We start from the raw sequence: 15,177 nt of genomic DNA on the forward strand, positions 1-15,177 counted from the left end.
TCCACCGTTATTTTCTAAAGAGAGACATATTTTATTGTTTTGTAATCGGTGGTAATATTCCAAACACAGGCTTATATTAAATGATCGTCTTTTCCCCAAGCATGTGCCGCGGAATAGGTGGGGACTGATCATGCAAAAAATCACAATCATATGATATGGTCATTTTTACATTTTTGTACATGCACGGTTTTAGAGAAAAGTGGGGGGCTGAAGCCCCCACCCCCTCTAATTCCGCGCGGCCCCAGCTTCTTGTCTTTGTTTATGTTTTTATCATGTAATTCTAAATTGGGTACCTTGTATAAAGATGTGAATTAAATAAATAAATAACACAAAATTTTCAATTGTGCCATTTCGTTTGTCATGTCACTACATTTTTTGTAAATTGGAGAAAGAGACAAACATACTTTTTAATTTAAAAAATAACCCACACGGAAGACATTTACGTTACTAGCTTGCCATAGTCTCTACACGGTACGGTACGAATCTTCGAACAATTCAGATCGAGGTCTAGTCTTACTTAGTCTTAGTGATAAAACGTAAGAGACTACTATACTACCATTTTATCCGACATTCTTGAATTTCCATGAAATGTAAATTTATTTATATTGATGTTTACTTATATGATATAACCATGTAGTTTACATTACAACTTCATGCGTATGTCGATCGTCGAGTTGCTTGTTAAGTGAGATTACCTCGGTCCCGTTAATGCCATTTTGTGCTGTGTCAATAACAGAGAGCCTACCCGTCCCGGTGTGGCGGTGGGCACTCTAGGCGACAACGCAATACTTACCCGTGTTAAGAAACTGGGACTCCACTCACGCGCATTTGGGCCGCCCTAGCTTAGAACTAAGCTTTGTTTCACGAAAAATTGAATATTCTTATAATTCAATACATGTAACTAATTAGATTAGTACTGTTAAATCGGTACTCACCGGTTCTTTTCTTGAATTTTCTTGAAAATTCCCACGCTTCTGGCTTCAATTCTGCGATAGATTCTGTTGCCATAGACAGCTACACATGCAACTTTATTTATAAATGGAGCGCCCCTTACGAGAGTCGCTAATGCCGCGGAAAAATTGTTAGGCATTTTGGCCTGTGGTCAAGGCGTTCTTCTGTTCTATTTTTTTTTATAGGTATGAGATCGAAATCACAGCGACTATTCACACTGTTCCATAATGATTCCGAAAGGAGGTGCAACACCCCCCACCCACATGGGCGCAAATCCCAGGGGGACACTTCCCCCTAACCCAAAATAGTAGGGGCACGTACATTATCAAATGTCCCCCTACTATTTTTGTTCTTTTATATATGATGGAAAGAAATAGGCCTACATCATTTAAATCGAAGTAAAACATGTATTTTGGACGAGACGACCTTCTTTTGGGGGTGATAAACCTTCCTTTTTTTTTTTGTTAGTTTGTTTTTGTTTTTTTTTTGCCTGTTTTCCAGCCCCTGGTCCCCTACCTTAGATTTCCACCCTTGCCTCCCACTACTCTTGATATTGTTTGCGAATCTGTTTTGTAAATTAAAGGGGAATTTCACCCTGATAAAAAGATGATGAAAATATGAGAAAAATCATTTCAAAATATCGATGAAGGTGTTATTTGACAAAAAATGGAGTTGATAGAATTTAGAATGCTTGATTTATTGTGACGTCTATAACGAGCAGTTGCTCTATCCTAAATATAAAATGCCCAAATTTCCCATTTTTAATGGTCCGTAACGACCCACTTTTTTCTTTTGATAACAAGTATGAATTGATATAGGCCTACTAAAATGTACCATAAAAATCATTATCATGTATTTCTTGACATTTCATTTACTTTTTTACCATAATAATAGCTGCTTGCAAAGGCCTACGCCGTCACAAAAAACCCGGGGGGGGGGCCACTTACATTGACGAGTGGATACCATGCGCGACCAAAAAAAAACGTAAAAAGGATGTCCTTTTCACGATAGGGCACGTTACCTACGTAACGTGATAAGGGTGTCAAAAACACAAAAATAACGAAAAAAGGGTATCTATTAATTCGCTAGGAAAACCGTCGTGTTTAGGGTCTAATTTGCGGGGATGATAAAACAAAATCAAAATGTTTTATAAAGGATGTCCTTTTTGCTCCAACACTTCGTGTTTAGAGTCCGATTTGCGCGAGGTGTAGAAGGTGGGGTCGTACTAAACCAAATAAGGTAAAGCCGACGACCGAAGGACCCGTAACAATAAAACATTCCTGTACTTGTTTAGGGGTTCATTTCAGGGAATATTTGCCAAGAGTATCGTTTTGTTTCCAATACTTGTTAAGGGTAGGGTTTCACACGCCAATACTTGTTAAGGGGTGCATTTTCAGAATATGGAAATTACGTGTTTAGGGTGCTTTTCGAGACCCCATGGTCGCGCATGGTATCCACTCGTGAATGGAAGTGGCCCCCCCCGGGCAAAAAAATCTTACCTTTGAAAAAGATTGGTGGGGGATGGATTTTCCTCGAACGCATACCAATTTTTTTTTCTGCTATTTTCATAATAAACTTTAAATGAATTCAACTTTGCACTACTTAATTTTTTCAAAGACAAAATAACAAAATTACATCTCGTCATCATCATCATCACCACTATCATTAGCATCACCATCATCATCACCACAACCGTCACCACAACCATCATCATCACCAAGATAATTTTCATCATCGTCATTGCCATCATCATCTTTTTTTTTTCTTTATTTTTTCCCCATCCCTTCTTTTTTTTTCTTCCAATATTCCTCCTTTTTTTTAGAGCGGCACACCGTCATGCTCCCTCACTGATTATCCGCCTCTATATGCTTGGTGTTGTATAAATTGGCGGATACCTGAATGAAATACTGAAGAGAAAATAAGGAAAGGGAAAAAGTAAGAAGAAAAAGAAGATGAGGAGAAGAAAAAAAGAAAGCCAAACAAATGAAACAAAACAATGTCAAAATTTCGTAATAAAGTCTTCTACGTCAGTTTAATAATGATGTTTTCATTGAAATGAGAACAAAAAAAGAATTGAAACCATAGGCGGCGGAAGCGGGGACGTTCCCCCCTAAATTTGTTGTTGACCTTTTTTTTTTTTTGCTTGTCAATTTATTTTCCTACGTCCCCCCTAAAATGTTTGGGTTGAGAGCCTTTTTTTTTTTGCTTGTCAAAATTTTTTAGGTTGTCTCCTCCTAAAATTTGGGGCTTCCGCCGCCAATGATTGAAACAATGAGGTAAAAAGGACTACATTATATAGTGTAAAGAAATAGAGGGAAGCTCCGAGACAATAAAAAGGTTGAAAAAGAAAAAAATGTGAAAACACAAAGCTCTCACAACATGAGCATAATAACAAATAATAACAAATAAGCGTGGACAAGTAGCTGAGGGACCCCCCCCCCCAACTCTCTCTCTCTAGTTATCTATCTATCTATCCGACTCGATTATATAAGAGAAGAATTTACTAATCAAAATATTATGAGCAAAAAGCACGAGCTGATATTTTTTATGAATATTCAAAACTGATAGAGAGACGCAATCGAATTATTCGATTGCGACAAAATTGATGATCTGAGAATTTATTGTTTTTAGGAATTCATTAAAAGCATAAAGTTGATCAGCATTAAAATATGGCAGGCGCAACGCATGAGCTAAAGCTTTATAGGCATACACCGATAAAAAATTTTTAAGTATTTTTGGTAATCATGAAAAAAATTGATATTTCATGAAAGAAAGCTCAAATCCCGAGGAGGAATATTCTTATGAATTGACTTAAAAAAAAACTGTGGTAAGCCCCATTTAATATTTGATTATAAGTCGAATAAAACAGTAAAAGCTGAAAAACGTTCGCGTGATATTTGGCAACCTCCCCCCCCAAAAAAAAAAAATAAATAAATAAAAAATAAAAAAAAGTTTTTAACTATAATAATGATCGAAGGTAATTTTGTCTCGCGTAGAACTGGACAAATGAAAAAAGATTGTCACTAAAAAAATGAAGGTAATTTTGACCCACGTAAAATTTGGCGAGCCCCCCCCCAAAAAAAAAAAGGAAAAAAGGTTTTAACAAGCAAAAAAAAGGCTAAAAAAGAGAAAGAAGAGACAAGAATAATTATGAACGAAATATCCCCATTACAAATAATGCTGTGATCATCATAAGGGAGGGGTCGCATAACTAGTATGAACAACGTATTTAATTCCAAAATATTTACTACAAATCTCAATAGGGGGATCGGGCAGAAATGCTCACCCCCACCCCCACCCCCCCGATCCGCCACTGATTCCGGCAAATCAATAATGACATTTATCTGCAATACTGATACTTTGGAATCAAGATACTGAAGATTGATACGCTTTACATAAATTATGAACGTCTGACAAAAAGATAATCTACCGATCACCTGACCGATCAGCTGACCAGTTCGCGTATCACTTCGGAGTTGATCACTCGTCGCAGCTGTGTGGAACGCTCACCGAAAATCAACAAAAAGGGCCTGAAATGTAAGTTTAATGATAATCTATTTTAATTTGAACTACTTAATTAATACTTTTAATGTCTCCCCACCAAATGAAAGTCATATCACTTAACTCCAATTTGTATTAAGGCGTACATTTACCAAAGTCTTGGGTTGGAAATCAGAACAGCATTGTCTAACCCATATTTTTGGGTAATGTCGCCTATGAGGTCCATACATGTTAATGTTTGGACCTCATTGGTACTAGGAGTGGCGGTGGGTGTTTCATGAATTGAAAGTTGTCAGCGCTGACTAGTTTTGTGAAATCCTTGGTTTTTATTGGTTGAATGACACTAGTCCCTGACTGTTTCTATGGTAACTGTCAGACAAAGACAACTTTTCAGTGCTGACAGTGACAGTGACATGAAACGGTCACTGTAGCTGCACCTGCCACGCCCACACAATCACTCATTCAATGAACAAGTCAAGGTTATGCTCCTAATGAGTCCTAGTAAACACCACCCATGGGTGCATCACTGCTCCCGGGCACAGTAAATTCAAGGCACAATGCATGCAACTCTCTCTATGCACCCATGCCATGGGTTCATATCATCTCGCGTGCGAAGGAATATCAGTCATACGCACGCGACACACACGACACTTCCAAAATACAGTGAGCTTTTGCCCACATAAAACATCATGTATGATTTGGTATTCCACATCCTGCTATGACACTTACCGAATCATTTAGATCCTTCCGTGACTTCTTAAAGTTTCTTTCTAAAAATATGTATATTTTCTTGATCTTTAGTGAAGATTTCACGGAGATAGAAATCAATCAGCGTGAATATCAATTTTCTCCTGAAGAGGGCGCGTGATTTATATTCATATCAAGGACACGACAAGGGAAAGAATAGGCACCTACACTATTTATCGACGCAAGGCATTACGCAAAGTCCGTGAAGTGTCCAATCTTTTCATTGTATAGACTTTGGTATACCGTATACGTACTATTATTGACATTCGTCAAAGCTTGTACTGCTGGTTTCTTTCCAGGCACGTATATTATTTTCTTTTTTTTTTATCAGTCATCTTTTTAAAGTAATTGCAAATAAGTGTTATCGTCACCAATTTATAGTAATCTTTAATTATGTTTTTGAAGGTATTTCATTCATTGGTGCCCATAATTAGTAAATTAATCATAAGGATTGCGCATTCAAAGAATTTAGATACAGTTATAAAATTACCGAGGAGCTGAATCAAGGAGCTGAATCTTCCGTGGAAGAGACAAGCAAAGTCACTTTCGAGGCCGAGGTAAGCGAATTTTTTTTTTTTTAATGATTATTATTTCATTATCATTTTCATATTTAATAAACTATTGCTACTTTTCGGCAAGAGCCCCGGTGCGTAGCGAGAAGGAGTTTCTGCAAATATTACTTCAGCAATGAAGCGATGTTTGCCGACTACTTCGAAATCCAGGGTCAAACACGGGTCTATTGTACGAGGTTAGTACATACTAACCTCGTACAATGTGTGAGTGCTCTCTATGAGCTGATCCTTCAACAGAATTTGGAGATTCCTGGAGTCCAGATAAACCACTTCCATGCACTTGCACGAATCGATCTTGCTTCATATTCATAACCATATAGGCCTAATCTCATAAAATAATTCCATTTCACTTACCGATCAATATGTATAAGACACATGTAAACACAGATGAATTTCCCTAGGAAATCCATCTCTTGATATAAAAATCACGTAAATTGTTGTGATTTTATTAATCTCTACGCCTTATTTTATGCGTAGGAAGGTTTAAAAAAATGTTAAAAATTGAAGGTCTCTTACCAGACCGATGTGGTTTAGATCCCTCGATCCAAATGTTCAAAACGCAAATACAATAGGATCGACCCTTGAACCGCTTATGTATGACGTACATCCGGTTAGAGATGCCGTTTTGAAGAACAATTTATAGATAAAAATTATTATTTAACAAATACTAAAATTTATTACGTGATTATAAATAATTTGCTGTATATGCTAATTATTTTGAGAGTTACACCTAAAAATGGAACACTTTATTCATGTTTTGTAAATCATGAGAAGGATTAGTAATTGGAAATCTTCCTACATAAATAATGCTAGCGGAAAGCGTGAGCTGTTTTTTTTTTATATTGTGATCTGAAACTGGATGATTTAAATAGAGAACAAGCTGCGTATCTGAATAAACATGCGTGCGCGTTTCAGATTTTGACCTAGAATCTGGGCATTCTAAATACCTTTTTCCATCATGAAAATCAATAAAGCAAGCGAAGCTCAAGCTCAAAATATTTGATATTCCGATCTGAAAAAGGGTCAATTTAAGCTCTGTAATTCAAGCAATTTGTCAGAAAGTTGTGAGGTGTATATGAATCGCAGTTAAAGGACAAGTCCACCTCAACAAAATGTTGATTTGAAAAAAAGAGAAAAATCCAACAAGCAAAACACTGAAAATTTCGTAAAAATCGGATGTAAAATACGAAAGACATTTTAAAATTTCGCTTAATTTCACAAAGCACATCCTGGTCGGTATGCAAATTGGCAAACTGATGACGTCACCCACTCACTATTTCTTTTGTATTTCATTATAGGAAATATTCTAATTTTCTCCTCCTTGTCAAGTGAACCAAAGTTTTATTTCTCCCTGAACATGTGGAATTACCATTATTTTAACATTTTAAGGTTAAGTTAAGTTGGTCCTTATTGTCAAAATTTGTAAAAATTGAAATATTTTATTATTCAAACAATAAAAAACAAACGAAATAGTGAGTGATGAACATCATCGACTCTCATTTGCATATCGCTGAGTTGTGCATATCACTGTTTTGTGAAAAATAAGCGAAACTTAAAAAATGTCATAACTTTACTATTTTACATCTGATTTCGATGACATTTGCAGCGTTATGTTTGTTTGATTTTTCTCTATTGATTCAAATCAACAATTTTTTTGGGTGGACTTGACCTTTAAAAGATGATATGTTTCATCATTATTACTTTGAGTTTTGACATAGGACAGGGTCATTCTAAGAACATTACGTCATATGAAAATTATGACTTCCTATTTCTCTTCCTAAGTGCGAAATGAAACTTAGTCAATATTCCATTCAGAAAGAGGGACAATTTGATTAATCTGAAGCCTAATGAGAGCACAAAATTAGTTTATTATGGCCTGAAAGCTGGACATTTAAAGCAGTTTTGTAATAATGAATAAGATGCATACATTTTTAACAATCAGTGAGAGCGCCAATCGCAAGCCAAAATCTTTTCTAAAATGTCATGAAATCAGGATTTTAAGTAGTTTATGATAGAATCAATATTGAGATATATATAACATATCAATAAAAATGTGAGTGTGCAGCACTAGCTGTTACTTACACAATATGACCTAAAAAGGGATATTTAAGAACTTTATGGAATACAGAAAAATAATAGGTACCAGGTACCTGACAAATCAAATTTTGCGAGCGCACAGCGCGAGCAGAAAATGTTAATGTTCAGAAAATAAAACAAATTTTTGCAGAGCACTTTTTAAAAATCAATTTGTAAATCAAACAAAATAACGAAAGTTCACTTTCCAAGCTGATAATAGGTTTTTTATATTGACTTCAAAATTTGATATATAAGCTCCATATTGAGCAAGATATGTAAATCACCTAGAAGGCAATGGGAGCACGAAGTGCAAACAAATATTTTATACTGTATAGTGACATGAAAGATTTTAAAAATTATTTTCCAAGTCTTCCCCTCTTCTTATTTTATTCACTTGTCTTCTTCCTCTTATGTATCCTTTTTTTTCTACTCTCTTTTTTTCTTTCTGTATCCCTTTATTTTTTTGGTTGCTTCGCCAAAAAGGGGGGGGAGCCGGGCCCCTCGGCCCCCCCTATACTTTAATACATATACAACATTTCTCACTATTTTTTCCTCCATTTTATTTTCCATTATTTTTTGTTCCGCTTACTCTATTTTCATTCTCTTCTTTCTCTACCCTTTTTCTGTCCTATTTTCCCTTCTATTTGTTTCTGCTCTCACCGCTTTTCCTCATTCTCCGACGGCCATATAGATTCGCCAAGGATATCCACATTAGTGGGAGGGGATGTTGCACCTCCCCTTTATTTAGTGACGGCTTTTATTCTAGGTCCCTTTTCAACCATACTTGGATGGTAGATGGGCTTGGGGGACCTGCATGCAAGGGTCATTGTCGCCATGATAATTGTATTTATTTGTCAAATTTCTGTGTGAGCTCTATATATCGCAATGACGATGACGCGGTGTGTTCGGGGGATACATGTTCTCGGCTGCGCGACCCGCAGAGCATCTCTAGTTTTAATATTCATAATCATGTTTTAAATTTTAGTAGTTTTAGTATTTGTTAAATAATGATTTATATCTATAAATTGTACTTCAAAAAAGCATTTTGTAACATCACTAATCGAAGGTATGTCATAACGAAGCGGTTCAAGGGTCAGACCTATTGTATTTGCTTTGTTGACAAACGGATCGAGGGATCTGGTTAGAAACCTCTCATTTTTGTCTCGCCCACCAGAGGTGAAGGCGAGACCAAAATGTTCGTCATCTGTCCATCCGTCGCCTGTCACAAACCTTATTACACATAATTCCACAACCGTAAGTCACTTTTCAACCAAGCTTGGATGGTAGATGGACTTAGGGGACCTGCATGTAATGCTGCAGTCAGAGGTCACATGGTAGGGTGAAAGGTCATTTTCAGGTCAGTGTTAAAGTTTACATGCAAGACTCTCTTATGACACCAAACTCTGCAACCGTAAGTCACTTTTCAACCAAACTAGGTTGTAGATGGACTTGGGGGATCTGCATGATATGCTGCAGTTGGAGGTCACATGTTAAGGTCAAAGGTGATTTTCATGTCAATGTTAAAGTTTATATGCAAGACTCTCTTGTGACACCTAACTCCGCAACCGTAAGTCACTCTTCATCCAAACTTGGATGGTAGATAACTTAGGAGTCCTGCATGTAATGCTGCAGTCAGAGTTCACATGTTAAGGTCAAAAGCCATTTTCAGGTCAAGTTTCATGCAAGACTCTCTTAAGACACCTAACTCCGCAACCGGAAGTCATATTTCACCAAAACCTGGATTGTCGATGTAGTTATGAGACCTGCATGTCATGCTGCAGTGGGAGGTCACATGATAAGGTCGAAGGTCATTTTCAGGTCAACGTTAAAGTTTCCGTGCAAGACTCTTATGACACATAACTCCGCAACCGTAAATCACTTTTCAACCAAACTTGGATGGTAGATGTACTTTTAACGAGAGCCCCTGAGGGGGTCAGGGCATGGTACCAAAAATCAATAAATTGTATGGGATGTCTATAAAAATAAAGATAGAAAAAATAACCAAAACGAAATAAAACAAAGTGAACTACAAAGTATAAAGTCCTCTTCTCAGGATCTCGTTATTTTTATTAATAATTCCAAGGAGATTCAACACATCAAATTGTGATCAAAGTAGCTTGTAAATTGGTATTTTTACAATCAAGAAATTTCGAAAAGAAATAGGCTAAGGTGGTCTATTTCTATAGCGAAAGACCGCCGCTATTTACAATCAAGAAATTACAAAAGCAATAATAAAGTGGTCTATTTCTATAGCGACAGACCGCTGCTATTTAGAATTACTTACATAAGTTGTGCAAAGGAAAAATAATGATCCGAGAAATCTATGTAGAAAATATTAAATATCCAGGTATTAAAAATCTGATTGTTTGATCCAAAAGTTAAATGTCCGAAATTAAGGCGAAATGGTCATGGCGAGCGAAATCAGAGAGATGAAAGTCCGGTGTGAAAACAGATGAAGAAAAACATGAGGATTCGAGGTTGGGTTCGATGATCGAGGTTGACGAATAAGATAATGGCAATGTTCGACTTCGATGTCGTTGATCGACTAAAGTTCGATGATGAGGTTGACGAATAAGATATTGACAATGTTCGATGTCATAATCGACTGAAATTCAATGATGAGGTTGATGAATAAGATAATGACAATGTTCGATGTCGTGATCAACTAAAATTTGATGATGAGGTTGACGAATAAGATAATGCTCGACGTCGTTGATCGACTAAAATTTGATGATGAGGTTGACGAATAAGATAATGTTTGATGTCGTTGAACTCTAATGTTCGATGATGAGGTTGACAAATAAGATAATGTCTGATGATGAGAAGACAATTACTAAAAGCAGTCGAAGTTCAAGTCAATCACTCAATATGAGACTAGTTCGAAGTACCGGTAAATAGGTCTAAAGCGGTTGGCGAAATAAATCAATGAATTATTGTTCTCAAATGGCAACGCAAGATCAGTGCATTGAGCTAAGCTGCCAAGACGAAGGTATAATGAACTGAGCTAAGAGCAGAGCCCTTGTTGACCAAACGCTAATTCTCGAACTTCTGGAGATCATTCCCAACAATCAGCCAAATTTTCTACCAAACAAGACTTTCGTCCAATCAGATTGGTGTAAAACGCACCAATCAGAAAGCTAAAAAATCCAACCAATCATAGCTAATACAGAAAGGAAAATTGTTTGAGAAGGATCGACTTAAATGTGTTTGCTATTTATCAAAAATCTATCCATATGAAAAGACTGATTGCTAGCCAGAAATCTAGAATAAGACTAAGGACAATAATTAAAGAATCTCTCTATCTAATACAATTTCTTAAAGAAACAAATGGATAACTACGAATTACAAGCATAAAATTACCTCCAAAAGTTGACTTTTGGAGGTAACACCAGGTACGTACATCAGGAACGTACATCGCTACCGCAACCACCGCCAGTCAAGGAAATGTCAGAAGGAAGGAATGCTGGCATAAAAAAACAGGCACGTGCGTGGCGAGAAACAACCAAAACTCATGTGGACCTAAAGAGGTCACGTAAAGAGCGTAGAAGAATTTTATTGTTTGTAAACAAAGGAGCTGAAGGAAAAGATTAAGGTCAATAGAACTAGGTGGTTGCGCTAACGGAATTAAAACCAAAATGAGCCTTATTTACAAGTCTATCTAAACTGCAATATTATTTAACAAACAGACCACAGCTAACATGAGCTGCTACATACTTAGGGGACCTGCATGCTATTGTGGTGGGAGGTCACATGGTATGTTCAAAGTTCATTTTCAGGTCAACATTAAAGTTTACATGCAATTATCTTATGACAAGTGTTATTCCATCCCAGTCATTTCACAATGAAATTTTGATACAATTCTGTTGCGTGCCCTCGCAAATCACAATAATTCTGGTTATTTTTATGAGTGGGCGAGACACAAAATCACCTTGTTGCCATTCATAGTGAAATATTTTTTATCCCTTCATACGCATTAGGTGTTTGAAGGTTCAAACATCAATAAAATTCACACCTATAAACCGATTTCACCCTGTAAATATGGATTTCCTAGCAAAATCCATCCGGGTGTGGAGGTCTCGCTTATGCACATGGAAAGAGTTAAAAAATATCATCATGGAGTCCTCAAGGCTACATAAATGCTGGTAATATATTTTAGCCCATTAACATAAGTTTGGGCTCAAAACCTTAAAGAAAAGTATTTTGGAGCAACATTGTTGTATCCAGAATACTTGATGCGCATAGAGGCATAGCATCCCATCCTAGGCTTCGTGGAGAGTAAGCCTACGTCAGTAAATGACGTAGCCTGCAGGCTACTCGCCACTCAAGGGTTCATTACATGCTGCCATGCACAGAAAAATCGAGCCATGTGTTGTGGACGCCAGAAGTGACGTCGCAGCACACGTGACCCACTAAAGTTAGGTAGAAATCCACTGCCATACACGGTTCTCGGTGATGGTTCAAAGCACTTGCACGTGTGTGCATGGACCAAAAGCTTCGGTCTCTGCTATATTGGTTGTTCCGCTGAACTCCGTTGGCTCCACTCATCAATTACAGAGACCAAAGTTCTAACTCAATCTGTACAGCGACTCAATGGCCATATGTTTATGTGTTAAGTTTGGATAAACCAGGGAAATGGGAGTTGCACGACAGCCAAAGTACATGTAAGTTGCTGATTTTTTTTCCTTTCAGCTTTATTTTTTCCTGTTTTGATGCACTTCAGGCCAAAACAGAATAATAATCTTTATTTTGGTCCAGTTCTTTTTATATATTTTTATGAAATACGAAAATCGATGAGCCCCTACGGGGGAATTTGCATGTAAACCCTCTAATGTCGGCTGCATGATCACGAGCCATCTGTGTACGAGAAGAAATAATTTTTTAAATGTTAAAAAACTCCTTGAAACAGACGGCTGCCAGCTGTCTTGTGCTCGCCCTGCCACCCTAAATGTAGACGTACATCTACTATGCAGTGTAACATACAAATAAACATTCATTAAAATGCCACTTATGTAAACAAAAATGCCAATTTTCATACAGTTGCAATCTTTTTTTCATTAGTAATGTGGGAATATTTTGTATTCACCGGAGCTCTCGATAAATTCAATTTTTGGCATATTTTTGTTCAGGCCCTCTATCAATGAAAAATAAAAGTTCAAAAAAGTTGTCATTTTTTAATCTCTATTTGAATTAGAAAAAATAATTAAAAGACTTCAATTTACTTGAAGAAACAAGTTATATGATGAATGGCTGTAATGGACACTGACAGTATTGTTAAAAAAATCAAGCTTTTGTCCCCCCAAAACAAGAAAAAATAAGACAAACATTGCCAACCTCATTTCACCACACGGAATAGTAACACAGAACAAGGTTATGATATTAAACCTTGTTCATTGAATGAGTGGTGCGAGGTTAGTATATGTATATGATAGTGAGTCAAAATTGTGTGTCCATCTAAAAAACTATTGAATATCTAAAAAGTCTGACATCAACATGAAGAGCGACCTAAAATTACCCTCAAGCCAAAGTTTCTGAAAGATGAGTTCATTATTAAAAAGATTGACAAAAGATCGGCGTCATCAGCGCCCATTCCAAAAAAAATTTCAACTTCCCAACAGGCATCACGATATCATCTTTTTGCATCATAAAAAATGTAAGTAAAACATAGGCTACTGACAGATTCTATAGCATTTGCTGTCCATCTGATATAAATATCTCATTTTTTTAGCTCGATTTTTTTGGTTTAAATCTCCACAAAACTTTGGTCAGTGAAGTTAGGTCACACTTTTTCTGAACGGATTTCCAGCACAGCGCGCATTCATCAATCAGAAAAGAATTTTGAGATCGCAATATGGGCAAGACCCCTTGACCTACTTAACATTTTTGTCAATGATTTTATAGTTAATGATCTTGCCGTCAATGTGGTAGCTTTTTTTTAAATCGGTTTTGTATAAATTGTGAAAAAATTTAAGCACGATGAATATTTTTTAAATGTCCACAAAGTATTAGAATGATGGACACCCCATCATTCTAATACTAACCTCACACTAGTGTGAGTGCCCTCTCGCTTAACTTAACTTTATATTTATGATGGTGTACTGTAGGCATTAGTACATGTTCATCAATCACAGTATCTCTGGTGGTAGTGCATTATCCATGACATTGATGAACAAATAAATTGAGTTAAAACAAGAAAGGACTGTCAGTGTCACTCAGAAGTGTGTAAGTTAATGGAGACTGGAATGCAGTGGAGAAAACAAAGATAATAACAACAACCTAGATCTACACTGCCACTGCCTGGCTCAAGCATCAAGATGATTTTTGAATGAGTTGACTGAAGGAGCTGATATTACACTATCGGGAAGACTATTCCACATATCTACAACAACTCTGTTGCTGGAAAAAGTAATTCCTAATATCAAACCAAGAAATTTGTTTTAATCCAACTTCATCCTATAACCATGATGACCTCTTGACTTCCTCGCTTGTGCTGTGAATAAGTTCTAATCTATGTCGAAATGAAATATGACAAGATAATAATCTTTACCCTACATCTGTTCATAAATATTATTTGAATAATGTGTGTGCTTCCTGATCCATTCTTGTCATTCATTTGTAATGTCATACACTTATGTGTAATTTGGCTTCACTGCAATGATCGGATTGTTATTAATTAATTTCTTTGTACCTCATGATCTTTGTAGTCTGACCATGTATCGTGCAGCCTTTTCCTTCAACTCCAAAGACTCAACATCATTGAGCTTCAGAGAAGGTGAGGATTTCACTCTTCTTGATAAAACAGACCAACACTGGTGGCATGTTATGAATCATTTGGGCCAGACTGGGTATGTTCCTGCCAACTATATGGAAAAAGGTCAAGCATCCAAAGATGAAGTACTCAGATCCATTGAGAGAGCAATTGAATTCATTCATCTGGCTGCTACCGAGAAAGGAGGCTCACTTTCACACCAACAGCGGGATAATTTACAGTATGTAGATATTTAACTTGGTTTTGCTAGTCCCAAGGAGGAGGGGGAGGGGGGCTACTGGGACACTGTTATTTCAATATGGCAGAGATGCCAGTTTTTCCAGAATTCCTGCTTTCCATGTTTTTTACCGTGAATTCCGGCTTTGTCAATAATCGTGCACCTTTTCCTTTGATCCCACCACTGATTAGCCGGAAAATATAATAGAGAATAAACTACAACAAAAAATACAGCAAGCAAATTATGAGACAGCCAAAACAAAAATTATACTTCTCCAAGGGTGTTTCTTGCAGTGTCCTAATCACACGTTATAGTTATATGCATTTGCATGCGCATATATCTCAAAA

General features: G+C 36.7%; 1 protein-coding gene across 2 annotated transcripts in view; it reads left to right on the forward strand.

Annotated features, from left to right (window-relative positions):
• The first annotated feature begins 456 nt into the window (after window positions 1-456).
• The window catches only part of LOC121410225 (NCK-interacting protein with SH3 domain-like), a 39,836-nt gene continuing 25,115 nt past the window's right edge, over window positions 457-15,177 (forward strand). For both annotated transcript variants that reach the window (XR_005969289.1, XM_041602164.1), the window contains exons 1-2: window positions 457-536; window positions 14,549-14,833. Coding sequence is in view for 1 of the 2 variants with exons in the window: in XM_041602164.1 (XP_041458098.1) it covers window positions 14,556-14,833 (278 nt within the window). In the remaining variant the exon portion in view is untranslated. The remainder of the gene's footprint in view (window positions 537-14,548; window positions 14,834-15,177) is intronic.

Source organism: Lytechinus variegatus, chromosome 3, assembly GCF_018143015.1.
Source record: "Lytechinus variegatus isolate NC3 chromosome 3, Lvar_3.0, whole genome shotgun sequence".
Classification (NCBI taxonomy): domain Eukaryota; kingdom Metazoa; phylum Echinodermata; class Echinoidea; order Temnopleuroida; family Toxopneustidae; genus Lytechinus; species Lytechinus variegatus.